Source organism: Gordionus sp. m RMFG-2023, chromosome 2, assembly GCF_954871325.1.
Source record: "Gordionus sp. m RMFG-2023 chromosome 2, tfGorSpeb1-WG-v2, whole genome shotgun sequence".
NCBI lineage: Eukaryota > Metazoa > Nematomorpha > Gordioida > Chordodea > Parachordodidae > Gordionus > Gordionus sp. m RMFG-2023.
Window position 1 is genome coordinate 31,890,782 of NC_088776.1, and position 18,808 is coordinate 31,909,589.

General features: G+C 24.5%; 1 protein-coding gene across 1 annotated transcript; it reads right to left on the reverse strand.

The window, feature by feature from the left end:
- Window positions 1-882: 882 nt before the first annotated feature.
- LOC135925008 (isocitrate dehydrogenase [NADP] cytoplasmic-like) lies at window positions 883-18,394 on the reverse strand. The gene is made up of 11 exons (XM_065460140.1): window positions 18,321-18,394; window positions 18,236-18,275; window positions 16,393-16,499; window positions 13,350-13,436; window positions 13,002-13,162; window positions 12,398-12,574; window positions 12,069-12,205; window positions 8,490-8,641; window positions 6,266-6,418; window positions 5,825-5,993; window positions 883-1,190 (listed from the first exon to the last, which is right to left on the reverse strand). The coding sequence occupies exons 1-11, from the start codon at window positions 18,337-18,339 to the stop codon at window positions 1,106-1,108; spliced, it is 1,287 nt and encodes a 428-aa protein (XP_065316212.1). The 5' UTR covers window positions 18,340-18,394; the 3' UTR covers window positions 883-1,105.
- Window positions 18,395-18,808: the final 414 nt, after the last annotated feature.

The following is an 18,808-nucleotide window of genomic DNA, read 5'->3' on the forward strand; positions in this document are numbered from 1 at the left end:
TAATAAATAAAATTATTATATTATCTCTTCCTTTTTAAAATAAAAAAGAATTAATTAATTTAAAATAACATATAGCTCAAGAAATGTTGTGTAAAAAAATTGATTACCGAAAAAGGAAGATTAAAACCAATTTTACAAAACTATTCGTAATTTTTCTATCAAAAAATATGAAAAATATGAGTGGCTGTGGCTCACTTGATGTGAATTTTTTAATTCTCTATATTGTTGGTCATGATTATTCTCAAAGGAAAAATTAATTTGAAATGATAAAAGATTTTCGGATATAAATAATTTTCTCAAGGTAGTTTAAGGGCATGAAGAATTATTCACATATTTGCACTCAATAATTCAATTAAAATTATTTGGCAAAAATTGAATTGAAAATAAAATAATTCGATGCGTAAAATATTAATCGAAATTTTACTCAGAAACAACGACGAATTCCCCTTAATTAAAAATCTTAATTTTTTGTTTTTGTATGGTTTGACTAATAAAAATGTTTTTCAATTGCTTCCCTAGTATTAAACTTGACGCTTGATCACTGATATTACCTAATTGAAAATCTTCAAAAATTATTAATATTATTTTCATCACACCTTCAAAGGGACTTACGCTGCAACTAAGATAGTTTACAAAAACGTAAATTATCGCGTAAGTCTAGTGAAACCAATAATTTTTTTTAAAAAACAGTTTTTTATAGTGATTGTTAATTTAGTGTATAATTTTGGGTTTACTTTATAAACATTAAATCCTATAATTTGTAATTGGATGATTATGTTCAAATATATTATAAACACAATAAATAAATATCAGAAATTATTCAAACAATATTCTATTTTAAAATTAAAATGGTATTATGATTAAAAAGCCTTCAAATGATAAATAAATGAATAATATAACAATTATCAATTATAAATTAATATAAAAAATTGATTATCACAATTGTCAATTACAAATTAATATAAAAAATTGACTACCATAATTGTCATAAATTAATATAAAAAATTGATTATCATAATTGTCAATTATAAATTAATATAAAAAATTGACAACACAAATTATTGGTATATCTAATAAACAATGTTGCAAAAATATTTATGCTTAGTTACAAGTATGAAAGAGTTTTAGTTAGATTTTGAGCCAATTTTTCTATAAATGCAGTTGTTTCCATGTAATCGCTAGGCTTTACCCTTTATGTCAAAATAAAGAAAATATTAATATATGCAACCAAAATCAAAATACCGTTTGTGGGAAAATTAAAAGCAAATGATTATCGTGAATATCTAAGTTTATGCTTACAATATTATAGGCAAGATGCACGATAATTGGAATTTTTCTATATATCAAACTAAGTAAATTTAATTATCAAGCTACAAACTTTTTATCAATAATATATTTGAGAAAGTTAGAATGTATTGAAATATACATAAATATAGATATCAATTCTCTAACTAAAAATTCTTAAATTCACTTTGATTTATATATAGAGAATTTCTTCCCCTCATATTAAATAATATTTTTTGAATGGTGGAGATGCACCGGATATTGGATCCAGAACGGGACAGGCACCCGATCTTAAATATTGCGCAGTTTAATGCATAGAATATGAACCAGTTCCCATACCTTTTTATCTAAACTCCATTCTCTCAAAATATTTATTCTCTGAATTTGTGGTGATAGATATCAGCAATGATTAAGGGTTTCGGTAATATTTTATTTCATATGGCGAAAGATTTATAATTAAATAATACTTCGTTCTATTTTATATCTCAATCGAATCACGGAAGAAATTAAGGCTGTGCCGATCCACAAATTTTTCACCGACGATATTGCTAAAAACCCATCTGATATTTCTATAGAGTTTTTATTAACCATCTATTTTTAAACAAATGTCATAAAAATATCAATATTTTCTATTATACCAACCAACTTTCACGAATGATTAAGTGTATTTTTTTATTCTCCAAAAGTTAATAATCTCATAAATATTTGCTTTGTTTATGGACGAATGTGTAGTGTTTTTAAACAGCTCCATTTAGCAGATTTATAAAAAGTGCTAAATCAAGATTTTGGCTAAATAATTATTACCTAAGCCTCGAACGCTAATAAAAATCCAAACCTTTAGCTTAAGTAATTTACTTTTGGCCATAATCTTGAGTTAATCATTTTTAAAAATTGCTAAATGGAGCTAACTAGCTGAATGCGACTCATTAGATATTTTAAAATGTTGCAGATAATATAACAAAAAATAGTGTAAAATTTTTAACTATTAAACATTACAACAAATAAATTGTATTTTAGTTCCTCTCATTAATTTATTAATGAAATTATTTACAAAATAAAAAAATTATACTTATATATATAAACATAATAATAAAAAACAATAGAAAATATCGGATCGGTTTAAAAATATTGGCCTGACCTGATATTTAATATCGGCACAGCCCTACTAATAATTATTTAAAAAATTACCAAAAAACCCTACTCCTTCCTCAGAAAAAAATTAAAGGTTTTTTCTGTATTTTTGCTTATCATCTGAAACAATGGTAAATAAAGGATAAATCTTTTAAATTTTTGTATAGAGGTAGGATAAAATCAAAATATTAATATTTGAACAACAACAAAAATTGGTAAGGTTCATAAAAATAATATCGGATCTGTTTTATAAATCCGTTAGCACCGCTTTGCATACAAACTTATTAGGTAGAGAAAGTTATTATTAGAATCCTTTAAGCATTTCATTATAATTGTACATACATATATACCTAATTTATAAATAACAACCAACCAGTATTTATTTGCTATAACTAACTATTTTTCTAAAAAATACTTTGAACCATATAATTACAAGATTCTCTTCTGTCAAATTATTTCTGTAAGGACAAAAAATAAATATTATGGTTGAGAATATTTATATGTACTAACTTAAGTGATTGTCACTATCAGGTAATATAAGAAAAATTTAAAAAAACATCATGTCAAAAGTATCTATTTATAAGTTTGACTCAAATTCGGGTGACAAAGTTTTTAATTCAGGTTCGGGTAAACAATAACGTTTAGTACCGGTTTAAGGGTTTAGTTATTGAATTCCTTCAAAGGGGTACAAACCAAGGTCGCCAGATCTCCATAAAACCTCAAGAATTTTTTACTCTTGTTTACGCCAAAATAATCTGTCTATTAATTTAGGCTTTCTCCCGATTTTTTATAAAATTTTAAAATTAGTGTAACTAGAAACTTATGCTATCATTTTTCATTTTAATTTAAACATATATTTAAAAAGGCAACTTGTTCATAATTATTTTATTCTCCTTATCATTTTTTTGCAAAGGAACAAAATATTTATTATATTATAATTTAAAAATTAACATTATCTTACATCACTTCTCCTAAATGATTCTTATGTGAAATAAATATCATATATATATTTTTTACAATCTAATCTATATAAAATGATATCAAAATTTTAAAGCAGTTCGGCAGTTTTTAATATTATTTAAAAAATTTATGGTTATATACAGTTAATGATTTCTGATTAGGTAAATAAAATTTTAAACAAGTTTAATATTTCTCTTATTCTATTAATTTAAATTATATAAAAATAAATTACAGATATTTAAAAAAAAGTACATCAAATAACTTTAGAAGCAATATCGAAATACCTAGAATTCCACTTTTAAACGCAATATCTAATTACCTAGAATTCCCTTATTCATGAATAAGAAAGATAAACAAAACAAAATAGTTTAAATGCAGTTTGTATGATATACAATATAAAATTTAATATCACCAAGGAGGATCCATGATGTCAAAAATATATATCCAATTCAAAAAATAAGGATTATAATATTCTGTAAGTTCAATATCTGAGCGTAATTTACCTATCACACGATAATTTCTTAGTTTGCATTGCAAACATATTGTTAATGCTCTTTCCTGAATCAAAAATAGCCTAAAACCTAAAGAATAAATCCTCAAAAATAGGTTTAAATATCGTAAGTCTTGCGTCTAAGAAAAGTATAGAAGATTTGAAATATTATTTCTCTATTAATAGTTGCCTCGAATAATGTAAATACCAAAATATTCCCAATAATACTAAACTATTTTAATAAGAGAAGTTTCAAGTAGAGATCTCCCGGCCTGGCCCAAACGCGCTTCGGGCTGGACCTATTTTAAAAAAAATCGGTATTGGGCTGGTGGGTGGACCTAATATTTTTAAAAACAATTCGAGTCGGGTCGGGCTTTGGAAATTTTTTTAACATCTATAAATTTTATGTTGAATTTTTTAAGTAAAATAAAAATATATACCATTTATTTTGGGTATAATAATTTTAAAAAAATCGGTATTGGGCTGGTGGGTGGACCTAATATTTTTAAAAACCATTCGAGTCGGGTCGGGCCTTGGAAATTTTATTAACATCTATAAATTTTATGTTGAATTTTTTAAGTAAAATAAAAATATATACCATTTATTTTGGGTATAATAATTTTAAAAAAATTTAAAGTATAATCTAAAAAACATTATTTCTATATTTAAATATATTGGGTCGGAACGGCAAAACTTGTTTAAAAAAATTTTGGGGTAGGGCTTAAAAATTAGGCCCAATGCAGATCAGTAGTTTCAAGTAAACTTCTAAAAATATTTTATCGGAACTTGGAGGAATCGAAGGATATTGAATATATGCTTGTATAGAACTTTGATTTTAAAACAAAAATTAACAATTTAATTAATAGTATAAAATCTTCTTAGAAAATATAAATATAATTTATTTTATGTACTGATTTTTGTACAATATTATTTAATAAAATAATTTTTGGACTAATGATTAAATTCTCCCGCTTTTAGTTTGAAAAATTTTAACCCTTGTACAAACTCGTAGAAGGGAATTATTTAAACAATTTTTCTTGAAATAAAAAAAACTATACCCTCATTTTGCTGAAGATTATATTCATATCTAATGCATTAAAAAGGTAAATATCTTTTAATCTTGTTGATACTTATAATGGGATTACATTTGCATCGGCATCTAAGTTAATTATAATATTAACGAAAATTCTATCTCAATAGAAATCAATAAGAGAAAAATATTCCTTAATATTGCATTTTCATGGTATCTAAATTGTGCAACTTGAGTTATAGCACTATTCTTACCTAAAAAAATAGGAATATGATCCTATCTAGTTAAATCTCCACCACCTATTTAAATCAATTTATTTTATATTTTAAATGCGATACTAACGACGTTACTTTAAAAAAAATAAGGTAACGATGTTACTATTCGCAAAATACCTGCAAAATGAATAAAAGAAACAGTATTTGGTTACTTTTTTGAGGAAAGATAATAAATAAGATATCTATGAAGGAAATTAGTGCCAAGACTCATTCTCAAGATTATAAAAAAACGTTTTTTTGTGATAAAAATATGTCTGATGACTCCAGATGATAAACTATCAAAATTCTTCAAAAAATAGTCTTTAGAAAATGAAATTATAATTTCCAAAATATAAATCCTCAGCCTAATGAACGGGTGTTCAGTGCAGCAGAAGCGGTGCTGAGAGATAAATCTTAACTCTGATAATCAATCACCAAATGGTTTAAGAAAGTAGATTATCAATAAATACATTTATAGAATAATCATAATATACAAAAAAAAATTCTCTCCAATTATTTATTTAAGTAAAGTAAACGTGACATGTTACTATTCTTGCAAATAATGAGAAGGGTAACGATGTTAATTTCTTAGAGAAATGCCGACATCTATATCGAATATTAGATAGTATTTCAATAAGCAAAACATAAAATGCAGAATATAAATATTAATCAAACTTTTGTATATCTCCACCTTTGATACATATAGCTAAATCTTTCGTCATATAACCATTTTCAATAGTATCGATACAGACATTTTCTAATGTATAACAGAAATCTAATAACTTTCTGTTTTCATCTAAACGAGATCTATGCATCAAGCCTCGAGTCCAAGCAAATATGCATGCTATAAAATTTTTTGATGTAAAAATAAATATTTTCAAATAAATTAAATATCTTCCAATAAGTAAGAAGTAAATTATTAGATTTATTAATATTATAGTTGTTCATCCCAGAAAATTTGTCAGTTGCAGCTTGCAATCTATTTAATTTCGAAAATGAATTGTCAAGTCATCTATATATTGAAAAAAGAGTTTATTAGGTGCCAATTCCTATTTTCTTATATACCTGAAGCAGACGCTTTATCTACTCATAATTGTAATATTTGTTGTATAAAACCTAAGGGATTAGTAGAGGTTGGTTGCCCAGATTGATGAGCTCTATAATGCCTTGTAACCGTTCCATGTGCCGCCTCCGTTTCCATGGTTACTATGCCAGATTTGTCAGGAGGGCAAATTAAGACGCTAGTCATCATTCCCAATGATCCGAATCCTATATGATGAATAGTTTTTAATCGATGGAAATAGGGCATATTCCCATATGGAAATAGGGCATATTCCCATATTTTAAAAAACATTATGTCTATACTAAGGGTTAAATCGATAAGGAAGATCAATAAATGGCTATTAAATATTAAATTACAGTAAATAGTGTATACAAATCAAAATGAATGCCACTATATACCGTGAATCAAATTTTCAAGTTTTTCAAATTTACAGATTCGTATTTAAAAAAGGAAAAAGTTCGATAGAAAAAATGTCAATTATAGGAAATGTTAACATTGGTGTTTTCTTTATTTTGTTGTGTCTATTTTTAACTTTATTATAATTTTTTATTAAGCGCAATAGTATGCTTATTAACATCGGCTCATTTTTTGACTTTAGATTGTAAGACTCGGGTAGAGTCGTATTATTGTTATTTTAGAGAATTATTATATATTTATTGAATTATAAGATATAAAAAGGCTGTTTTTTAGGCAGAATAGGTACTTTTTTATTTGAATTTAATAAAAATAATTATCTACTTTATTGGAGTTATTCTACAGGCAATAGGAAAGAGTTGGATCTGAAAAAGAAAATGCCTTTTGCCTGTATTTACCCAAAAAATATAAATTTTCAAGCTGATAACGAAAAAATTGAAGCATTTTTAGATTCACAATTTAATTTTGAGTTCTATGATTTAATAAAATTTAAAATTATGTTCAAAATTTTAACCTATTCGCCCTGAATGTATTTACGATAAAAAAATATTTCAAACCAATATCAAAAAAAAATACATCTAAGCATTTTTAGATTCGCTATTTAATTTTGAGTTCAACGATATAATAAAATTTAAAATTATATTTAAGATATTAGCCTTTTAGCCAAGACAAAAAGGATAACTTAAAAAAATACATATAAGCATGCTTAGATTTTCAATTTAATTCTGAGCTCAAAAATATAATAAAATTTATTATTTTTAAAATGTCAGCCTTTTAGCCCAGAATGAGTTAGACAAAAAAATAATATTTCGAACTATAACGAAAATACGACTCGCATGTTTAGATTTGCAATTTAATTAAGTTCAAAAATATATTTTGAACAGATATCGAAAAAAATTCAACTAAAAATTTGATTGGCAAGAGTTCTATAATAAAATTTAAAATTATGTTTAAGGATGTTATCGCCCGAATGTATTTATGACAAAAAAATAATATTTCGAACCGATATCGAAAAAAACACATCTAAGCATTTTTAAATTCGCAATTTAATTCTGAGTTCAGATAGAATAAAATTTAAAGTGTTAGCCTTTTCACCGTGATATTACTATCGACGACAAAAAATAATTTTTTGAACCGACGACAAAAAAAAATATATCTAAACGAATTTAAATTTGTCGTTTAATTCTTATTGCAATAATATCATTAACTTTATATTTACTTTAGATTTTGTTTTGAAAAAGAATTAAAATTAAAAAACTTAAATGGAAATATAATTTTAGAAATTTCATATAATTAAAATTATATTCATATAAAAGACAACCAAAATAAATCTTATTAAAACTTAATTTAAAAAATTAATATAATTAAATCAAATCAAACCCGCTTATTATCAAAGAATAAAAACATAATTTTTGAAATGATCTTAAAATTTCCATTTTTTTAAAATATATTATAATATTTTTTTTATTATTAAGGAACTCAAACGTTAATAAGCGTTCATTTTGATTTAAATACGACTTTTTAATATCAACAAAGCTAACATTTTTATTTAATGAATTTTGCTTTCAAAAATTGTAGTTCGGTGTTCTATGATGATATAGGACAGTATATAACGAGATTTTTTCAAAATGCATACACATAGACTGCTTAAGAAACAAAGAAAATGTGTGAACTGCCCTCCATTTTAATTTATAATTAATAAATCTAGTTATTTTAATTCTCTATATTGCTAAATCACACCACTGGCTGAAAATGATCATGTATCAAGATACCAAAATTTCCAGGCACTTCTTATACTTAAATTAAAATTTGTTTGTTTAAAATTATATAGTTATAGAATAAAAACTGTGCTTAGCATATAACCTTGAGCCAGAAAATCAGATTGTACATCTCCGTCATAGTTCTTGCAGGCCCAGACAAACCCACCAGGCGATTTGAGGGCGAAAGCGACCATATCGTCAATAAGCCGGTGCTCATAACATATACCCGCTAAGGAGTATTTTACGGCATATTTTCTATTAATTTATTTTAAGTATCACATTTATATATATAAATTTCAAATCGAAATGGAAATAAATAATCCAATATTCAGAATTAGTTTAAATTTATTTTAAAATTTTTTGTATAACCTTCAAAAGGACAATTTATCTATTTTTGCCAGCTTAAATTATATTGTAATAAAATATTAAAAATAATAGCTCTTCCCGTGATTTTTTACTTTAAAAATAATTATTTTTCAACAAAAATGCTATAAAAAATTAAATAATATATTTTTTTTTTAAATAACAGTTATTTATATATTTTAATAATCAATAATCTTTCGATAATTAAAAGTTGGTGGTATCATTTTTTAAAAAAATATTTATCAATGTATAAAAAAAATATACCCTTATAAATAATACAAGTTTAATAAAACTTTCAATTATAAAATATATTGACATCGAAATTAGCGAAAGAGCAAGCTTCAAACCGAACCTAAAGTTCATAACCAGGTTGAGTAGTCCTTTTTAAATCCGAAAAACACTCCTTTCTAACTCTTCATTTATCAGTTTATTATTAATTCGAATTGTTTGTTTATGAAAAAAATTATACCAAAATAATTTTGTCATATTTAATTCCTATATTTCATTGTGGTTTAAAATTTGATAAGCGTATGATATTGATGAGATAGTTTCGCCTGCATTAGATTTGATAATATTCTTCATAATTTTTATTCACATTTCATAGGCAACACTTAATTGCATTCAAACAAGAATGTCTGAATGCAAAATACCAAATCACTGTGCTCTAGTAAATCTAGACAGAAATCTAAAAATGGAGAATAACTGTTTATCAATATTGACAATCATTTTAACAATTATAAAAAAAATTATTAGGAAATTTTTTCAACTGCGGTACAAGAATGATTAACATTTAATTCCAATATAAACTTACAAAAACACTTATATACATAGTTTTTAATTTTTTATCTAATGATAAAAAGTAAATATGTAGTACCTTTTAGTTTAAAGATATACAAAGAAAAAATCTTTATTAACAAATAGAAAGAACGATATACTATTTCGCAAAGAAATATAAAGATGAGACCTTTATTGAATGATCAAAAGTTGATTTTGGCAACAATCAAGTTTGTATTATTGTAATTTGAGAGTATTCGCAATAATGTGACATGCAAAACAAATAAAAATCATTCCATCTTGATAAATTTTTAAATACTGCTAGGCATTGTTCGAGACAATGTTTAGTTCATTATTAGAGCTAAAATAGATGTTTCTGAATTTTCCCATATTAGTATATGTCAGAGACCTGCAGAGGTACCATTTGCACGGCCCGGCCCGGTTTTAAATTTTTTAGGCCTTGCCCGGATTTAAAAATTTAAGGCCCGGCCCGGATATTTTTTAAAAAAAAAATTTCAGGCCCGGCTTGGAATTTTTTAAAATTATATTCGACCTGGTATATACAAAAATTCACCTATGAGGTATTTTACCATATTTTTCAACGAGTTTTATCGCTTATTATTTAAAAAATGCATGTAAAAAGCTAATATTTTGAGAATATTATATTGAATTTATAAAAATTATAAAACTGTTATTTATAAAAATGGATATTTTGAGCATATACTATATTTTATATTGCATTTATAAAAATAAAACTAATATTCATAAAAATGGTAATAATATTTGTCATATACTATATTTTATATTACATTTTAAAATTATAAAACTAATATTTAATTTATAAAAATGGAAAATATTTTGAGAATATAATATATTGTATTTAATTTACTATTTAATTTATAAAATAAAAATAAATCGCTATTTAAAAAAATGCATGTATAATAAATAGTATTTTGAAAATATAATCTAATTGCACAATATTAATATAATTTATTTTATAATATAAATTTTTAACAAAAGAAGATAATTGTATTATATAATATTGTAAAAAAAAATAATGAAAAATGTTGGATTAAAAACCTTCATGACTCAAGGTAAATATAATAAATGCAATAAATATTTGACAGTTTGCAAAGTAAAAAACCAGCATGATTGGCGAAACCCTATACTCAATAAAGATATTAAAAATTCACAAATTATCATGAAGAAAGAGAAGCATATCTACCTTTTCAGGTTGAAGATTACTTCTTCTTTCTTCAAGAATTCTCCCAGTAGTGGAAAAATTCCGCTACAGCTTGCACTTAAAGCAGGAATTGCCAATTTTGCTAAAATTGGAAATTCGCTTTGATGAGCCGCCCATCACTCTAACAAATTATCCACCTTAAATGTTTTATCTATTATTTATGTAATTATAATATTCATCATCGGGTATTGAAATATTACCAGAATTACCATCGCCCCATTTATCATAAAACGATTCAGTTTGTTTAACAACAGTAGTAATTTGACTGGTCAATGGTATTTCATTTACTTCCTGAGCCTCTTGTAATTTAATATAATCTTTTATATAGTTTTCCGTCATTTTGCGATCTGTCCCTGACTACATACGTATTGCTTGAATTTGGGACAGAGAAAAAGAGAAATAAAATGATACTTGTGTAAAACAAATTTTTCAATTAAAAAATGCTTTATATTAAGTAAAATCAATTACAAACTTTAAGAAGTGATAATCCTTTATTTGATTGTTTTGGTAAAATATATTAAAAAATATATTAATAATACTTGAATATTGGGGCTTATTTAAGATATTCCTTTATTTGATTGTTTTGGTAAAATATGTTGTAAAAATTTAGATATGAATTATAAAAAAATATATTAATACTTTGAATAAATTTGCAGGAAATTAATAATTAGATCGATCTGTGGGTTGTTAGGTAGTGTTAACCATCACCCAATATTATATTAATCATAACTATAATATAATATAATCTTATAACCATTAACTCATAATGTAAAAATTTTTATAAAAAATATTAAGGCCCGGCCCGGGTTTAACAATCTTAAGCCCGGCCCGGATATATTTTAAAAAAAATTTTTTAGGCCCGGCCCGGATATGTTTAAAAAAAATTTTTTAGGCCCGGCCCGGGTATATTTAAAAAATTTAAAATACGGCCCGGCCCTGCCCGGGCTTAGGGCCGGGCCGGCAGGTCTCTGGTATATGTATTATATCCATGAATCAAATAATTTTGTTTATGTCATAACTACATATTCAACATTTTTAAAACAAATTCTTCTTATATGGCAATAAATAAAATAATTCATCTTATCTAAATAAAGTGGTTAATATTGCATTTTAAAGTAAAAAACCGGCGTATTTTTGGTTTTGGTTACAACATAATTTTTCATAAGTTTCAATGCTAAGAATCGACCGATACTGTAGAGATATCGGTATCCAAAAAATTATATCTGTGCATCTCTCCATAAAATTTATATTAAAAACATTTTTAAATAATGCAAGCAAAATAATATAAAAAGAAAAATTAACTTTTGATAAACTTGAGCGAAGATATCCTTAAATAAGCCATCATAATTCTTGAGTATAGTATTTTTTGTGCTAAGATAGAGAGGCATCTTTTTCTGTAAAGCATATTCCAATGAACTTTCGGCAAACTCGGTTATAGACTTGTATGTGTATATATTAAAATTTAATTTTAAAAAAAACTTTACATTTTTACTTTTTAAAAATTCCGCTATTTTTTTCTTTTCAACGATTTCTCATTTTGTTTTTTTTTTTAATCCTTCGATTATAAATATAATCATTATGTTTTTTTCTCACTTAGTAATTTAACTTATATTACAAGAAAAATTGGTAACTTGTCTAGTATTGAACATGGCCATAGCTACACCTCCATCTAATTCAAAATCATCCGAATTATTATTGGGCATAAATTCATGAACTAGATGTTGTATCATTTCCCCTTTTCCTTGAATAGGCTCAAATCTTATAAACAACTTTCCAGGTCCTGGAACCAAAAAATCAACGGCTTTATACTTTTTTTAAGAAAAAATTATTATTGTATTTTTGTTGAAGAGTCCTTTTAGTTTTGACTTTTTTGAAACTAAATCGTTAAGGAACCAACGCTATATGTTGTTTAATTTATTAAGATTATAACAAGCATCAAATTTCATTTAGGTGGCTAGTTGGACTACTTTTTATTTATTTGAAAATCAGAAATGTTCAGATGTTTAAATATTGTTCTAAAATTGATACAAGATAATCTGAGCTCTAGCTCGAGACTGCCAAAATTTTAACTAAAAAATATAATAGGAGAAAAGGTATTATGAATGATTGGAAAGGTCGGATGTAAGGGTAGAAGACAAGCATATATAAAGGTTAGAGGATTGGTTAGGCCCGATTTCCCTATCAAATCCTTAACAATAATGCTTTAAAAATATTAATTTCAGAAAATAATGATACCTGATCGCCAAAAGCATGCCTACCGATTATAATGGGATTTTCCCAAGTTGAAACGAGTCTAGGAATGTTTTTGCATAAGATAGGTTCTCTAAATACGGTACCGCCTAATAAATTCCTGATCGTTCCATTCGGAGATTTCCATATTTGTTTGAGACCAAATTCTAATCATTATTTTTAGAATTCAGCATAAAGTGTCAATTTCCATTCATTTAATAAATAGTGCAATCATGATCTTTCCCTTCAATTTATATTGTTTACAAAGTTTTCAATACTTTTAATATTAAAATAAAAGCAAATAAATATTTAAAATATAAATTTAGGAAGATATAATATATGTATATTTTAAACCTTTAACTCGGGCTTCATCTGGGGTTATTGTAGCACATTTAATACCAACGTTATGTTGTTTGATAGCTTTGGCGCAATCAATCGTCACTTTAAAAAAATTCAAATATGATAATAGTGAAGGTAAAAAGTCTGCTATATATCAAAACCGAAGACAGGACATATGGTCCGTCTGGTTTTTGCCAATCGGTCTTCATTAAAAAATTTTAAATGCTAAATAATTAATAAAATTTATAGTATTTTTATATTTAATAAAATCTTTCACATTTATTTTTATAAATACTAATTTAATATTTTTATTTAAAAATTATATTAATTTTTTTTTATTATTCTTATTAATAAAATTTAAAAATATCGAAATGGCTTAAATTATTTTCTTAATCTAATGACCAACTCTCTTTATTATCCTGATTCTTCTTAACCCCTTAAGATATTTTACTCTGTTATTTAAATTATAAAATGTATTATATATACGAAGACAAATTTTTATAAAGTGCTCATTTAAGGTAGGGCTTGGAACCGAAAAATAAATAAACTGCCAAAAATAAGACAAAAATGAACTTAGAAAAACCGAAAGTCAAAGGGAAATACTTAGATCTAAAAAGATTAATATAAGTAAAATTGAGATAATTAAACCTTTTATAATCTAGGTTGATAATAAGTTAAACATGTTTATTTTTAAATTTGAGTATTATTATATTTATTTTAGGCGTCAAAAAGCCCAAATGTATGATCTATATTAAAATATTTATTATAATTGGTATATCTATCTATAGAAAATTATAAACTTAAATATCATAAAATATAAACCATATTAGAGTAAAAATAGACACTAGTCAAAAAGAATAGAGTGCTAAAATATTCGAAGGAAACAGGAAACAACTGAAACTGAATAAGAAAATTAAATATTTTATTAAAAAATTCAATTATTTTAAATTTAATGAAATTCTATCTTTTTAAATGAATTGAATGAACTTAAAAAGAATGCGATCGTCAAAAAAATGATGAAGAGACAGAAAGTGTTATCTAAAGTTAAAGTGACGATTAAAGATGGACTTTTAATTTTTATTTTAAATTTTTTTTTTTATAAAAGCTCAAATTTATAAAAATTATTTCGATAACATATCAAAAATATAGAACAATTTAAAAAAACTTTGTTTATCAGTGGTTCTCTTCGACTTGAACCTCGGAAAGATATTTTATTTTAAAATGATTTTATAAATATTCTTTTCAGTCAAAAGCTGAGGTATTCAAAAATGTAATGTAATTTATTTTTTTTAAAAAACGATTTTTTTGATTTAAATTGTGATTAAAAACAAATAATATTTGATAAACCTCAAATTTATTATATAATAATATATGAATAAATTATCAATAAAAAGCTGGCCAAAATATAATTATGCATAAAAATTGGGCTAGTGAATATTTGTTCTTTTTATTTAATTAAGGCCCCAATTTGTTGTTTTAAAATTATTTCAACTAATTCAGCAATATACAACTTTATATTTTAAAATATTCTAATAACAACTAATGGAGCCAAGAAAGGGAAGAACATTTTAAATTGCTGTTAATCCAGATACAAATATCTTATTCATTTTGGTAAAATTCCATACAAGGTAGTTGTACAGGAAAATTTGATTAAGGGCAAAAATATTATAAGTATAGTAACACAATTGTTTACAATGTATCATCAACTTCTATAGGATTTTATTCGAATGAACCTTAAGAATCGTTTGGGAACCGAAATAGCCGGAAACTAGTTTTCCTAGTTATAAACATAAATCCAAACCACAATAAATATTGTTTGTAATTTTCTTTTATTTAAATCTCAATTGATGAAAAATAATGGCCTGTTCTTTATTATTACAAAGGTCTGTGCTGATATTAAAATAAAACCCCGATCCGATATTTTACTTGTATTTTGGTTATCTTATATATAATTTCATGAAAATAATAATAAAAGGAACCAAAATTCAATTTATTTGTAATGTTTAAAAAAAATCGAATTATTTAAAAAATAAAGCAGCTAAAAAAAATTTTAATTAAATTATATGCAACAAGAAAAGGATTCCGCTAATGTTAAATGTCTTGTTTAAGCGGATTTTAAAAAGGGGCAATTCAAGATTTCAGCCAAAAGTAAATTACCTAAGCTTGGAGATTTTGTCCATAGATGACAGCAAGGTTGGAAATCTACTGGCGAAATTTCGAAGCTTAAAACATTATATTTAACCTATACTTGATTATACCGTTTTTAAAAATCGTGTAAATTGAGTAATTAAATAATACATTCAACCATAAAAATTTCCTATAATAACTGGATGCTTAACTTTCGAACCAAAAAAATACACCTAATAATAAAGTTAGTTGTTTTTTGAATAGAAAATACAATATAAATTTTTTATAACATTGGTATGAAGATATATGCAAATAAAAACAATCTAAATATCGTCGGTTTTGTAGTAATATTGATCAGATTGGTGAAAATTTTATGGATGGGCATAGTTCTATAATTAAAATTTTCAATTACATATGATATAAGTCAAAATTTAAAATAGAAAATAAAATGAGTCAATTTTTTAAAATCACCTGGATTCCAAATATATTTAAAAAAACGCTTGGTTGGCCTAAAAAAAGGTTTTTTACAATAAGGTTGATCATTTATAGCATCCATTTAATATTAAAATTTTCATTTTCCTTTGAAGCAATTAACAAAATACAGTTAATGTTATTTAAAATAACGAAATTTTCAGGCCTGAAAAGGTTATTCCATGTCAAATCAAACACCTCACAGCCGATCCTTTTCAATTACCTTCAAAAATATGTGTTAGCTCTGTGGCAATTATATTACCTGAGGTATAGAGATTAAAAGTATGAAAATCGGCTTTTTTACCCTTTAGATTTTAATTAAAAACTAAATTAGTTTAAATATTGAATCCAATATTATTAATAACAAGTCAATAATTATGAGGAAACATCAAAAAATTTTTTTAATATGTGTCATTTTTAATACAGTATTATATCAGATCATTAAAACATAATATGCAACCTTGATCATTTGTCGCATCTCGGTTCATTATGCTCAGGTCAAATGTTATTAACTCCAAATCAATGAACGGGAAAATCAACATTTCTTTTATCATTTCCCATATTATTCTTTATATTAAAATTATAAAATATTTATAATAAATATATAAAAATTTATGAATTTTAAAAAAAATAAATAGGACTGTGCCGCTATTAAATATCAAATCGGCACCAATATTTAGCGTTTTCCAAAAATATTGGATCGGGCTGATACCTGTAAAAACCCGATCCGATCTTTTTAATTTCCTTTTGTTATTTTATGTATATTTATTTACATTAATTATATTTTCTAAATAATTTTTTTTAAACACTACAAATGCACAACACCCCTTAAATTTTATTTATTTTTTTGAATAGATTTATAGTATTTTAAAAGTTTTTTTTATAAAAATAGAAAGGAACACCCAACACCCAACGTTTAATTTATTTTATTTTTTAAAATATGGTATCTGAATTATGAAAATATTTAACAAAAGACAAAGATAATTTTGCAAAATGCATTATCTGCAGAATTTTAATTTCACGAATAATGAAAAATTCATTTAATACTACCAATATCCATAAACTTTTTTAAATTATTGTAGAAATAAAAAATTTTAATTAAATGCATAATTCGATTTTTTGCATAAAAAATAATGATTTCTTAATTACATATGGTTCAAAGGGAGGTGGTGAAAAATCAATTTAAATATTGGATCAGTTTTGAGCCAATATTGGATGGGATTGGTGAAAAATATGTAGATTGGCATAGCCCTAATAAAAGATCATTTAAATCATCAAAACTATATAAAATAGCAGTATTCTTAGCAAAAAATCAATCTTAACCCATAGGTTACCAAGAAAATTAATAAACAGCCCTTACCTAAAATATAAAGAATATTAAAATTTCATTTTTCAAATATCATATAGTATATCTATAATATTGTGAGACAATTCTCACAAATGTAACTTAATATAAAACAAATGTTAACATTGAATATATTTATTATTACAATTTAATTTTATTACATTATCTTTATGATTTGTAAGAAAATATATATTATATAAGAATATGGTGTATTTATATCATATTATAAAATATATCAAATGATCAGGTTCAGGTTAGTCTTGTCACTATAACAGCCTACCATTTGATGCATCATATAATCAGCTTTTGCTTAGTATTAGGAGAATAACTTCTGGTTTATTTGTAGCATTGTCAATGTTTGCCATGCATTCTGCTAATTATTTGCAATTTTTTCTTAATTGGGTGAAAACATCTTAAATGTTACATTGTTTTGAAAACCAAATAAAGTTTAAATGATTTTTACTTTATTGAAATAGTGAATTCCTTTGTTAATTCTCTCCTATTTCTTTTAATAGAATTTTTTGAATGTTATCACAATAGTACAAAATAACTATTCTTTTAATTTAAATTTGAGAAACATTCATTGTTATTGTACCTTTGCTAAATTTTTCACACTAAACTTTATATGAATCCATTTTGTAATCAAAAATTTTCCTTAAAAAATTTCATAAGAGAATTTATAATTATGAAATTTTACCGAACAATCAATTTAACCCTGCTGGTAAAAGATGCTATTTTTTAATTTTGGCATTGTTCCATTAGGATTTTGCATAAATTTTTAATTACTCCTTACAAGTCATAAAATATCATTTAATATATAGATATTTTTATTATTAAAACATAATGAAATAAGGATCTAAGATATTATAGGTAATCCAATGGGTGAGACTCCCAGGTTAATAATATAACTAATTTAATTAAATTGAAATGAGATAACTAAATATGACATTTTATTAACCTTGTCATTTCATCACCAAGAGCTTCAACGACTTTTCCACCTAAAATTATAAAGATATATCATAAAAAAGAAAATAATTTGAAACCTTTTATTTTGTGAACCATTTCGTGGCCAAATAGTTAGAAAATAAAAGTAAATTACTGACATCTGTCAATTGAGAGCTCAATTTTAAAAAAAAAATAAAATTCATCACCGACTTAATTATTTTACATAATTTTACCATTTTTTTTTCTGCTTTTAGAGTTCATATTCATAACAATATAAAACAAATAAACTAATCCCTCTTATAGAAAATAACAATTTTTATATAAATCCCTTTTAAATAATAATATATTACAAGAGTGGGCAAAAAAATCAAAAAATATTAATCACAAAATAAAAATGACTTTGCTTATCATAAAAAAATGACTCCACACTTAACATAAAAAACGATACACATAACAATACTGTTCATATTAAAACTAATCATTGATATTTATTTGTTATATTTATAATGTGCAATTAACAAAAATGAAGGTTTTATGTATGTGTTTTTTATTTTAATGAAATAAAAAAAAATTCTTCCCTTTACAT

Excerpts from the sequence above, each read along its gene's own strand:
- LOC135925008 (XM_065460140.1), bottom strand. Across the intron at positions 12,575-13,001 it reads GGCATGCTTTTGGCGATCAG|TATAAAGCCGTTGATTTTTT; the intron begins GTATCATTATTT and ends TCTTAAAAAAAG. Across the intron at positions 5,994-6,265 it reads AACCTCTACTAATCCCTTAG|CATGCATATTTGCTTGGACT; the intron begins GTTTTATACAAC and ends AAAATTTTATAG.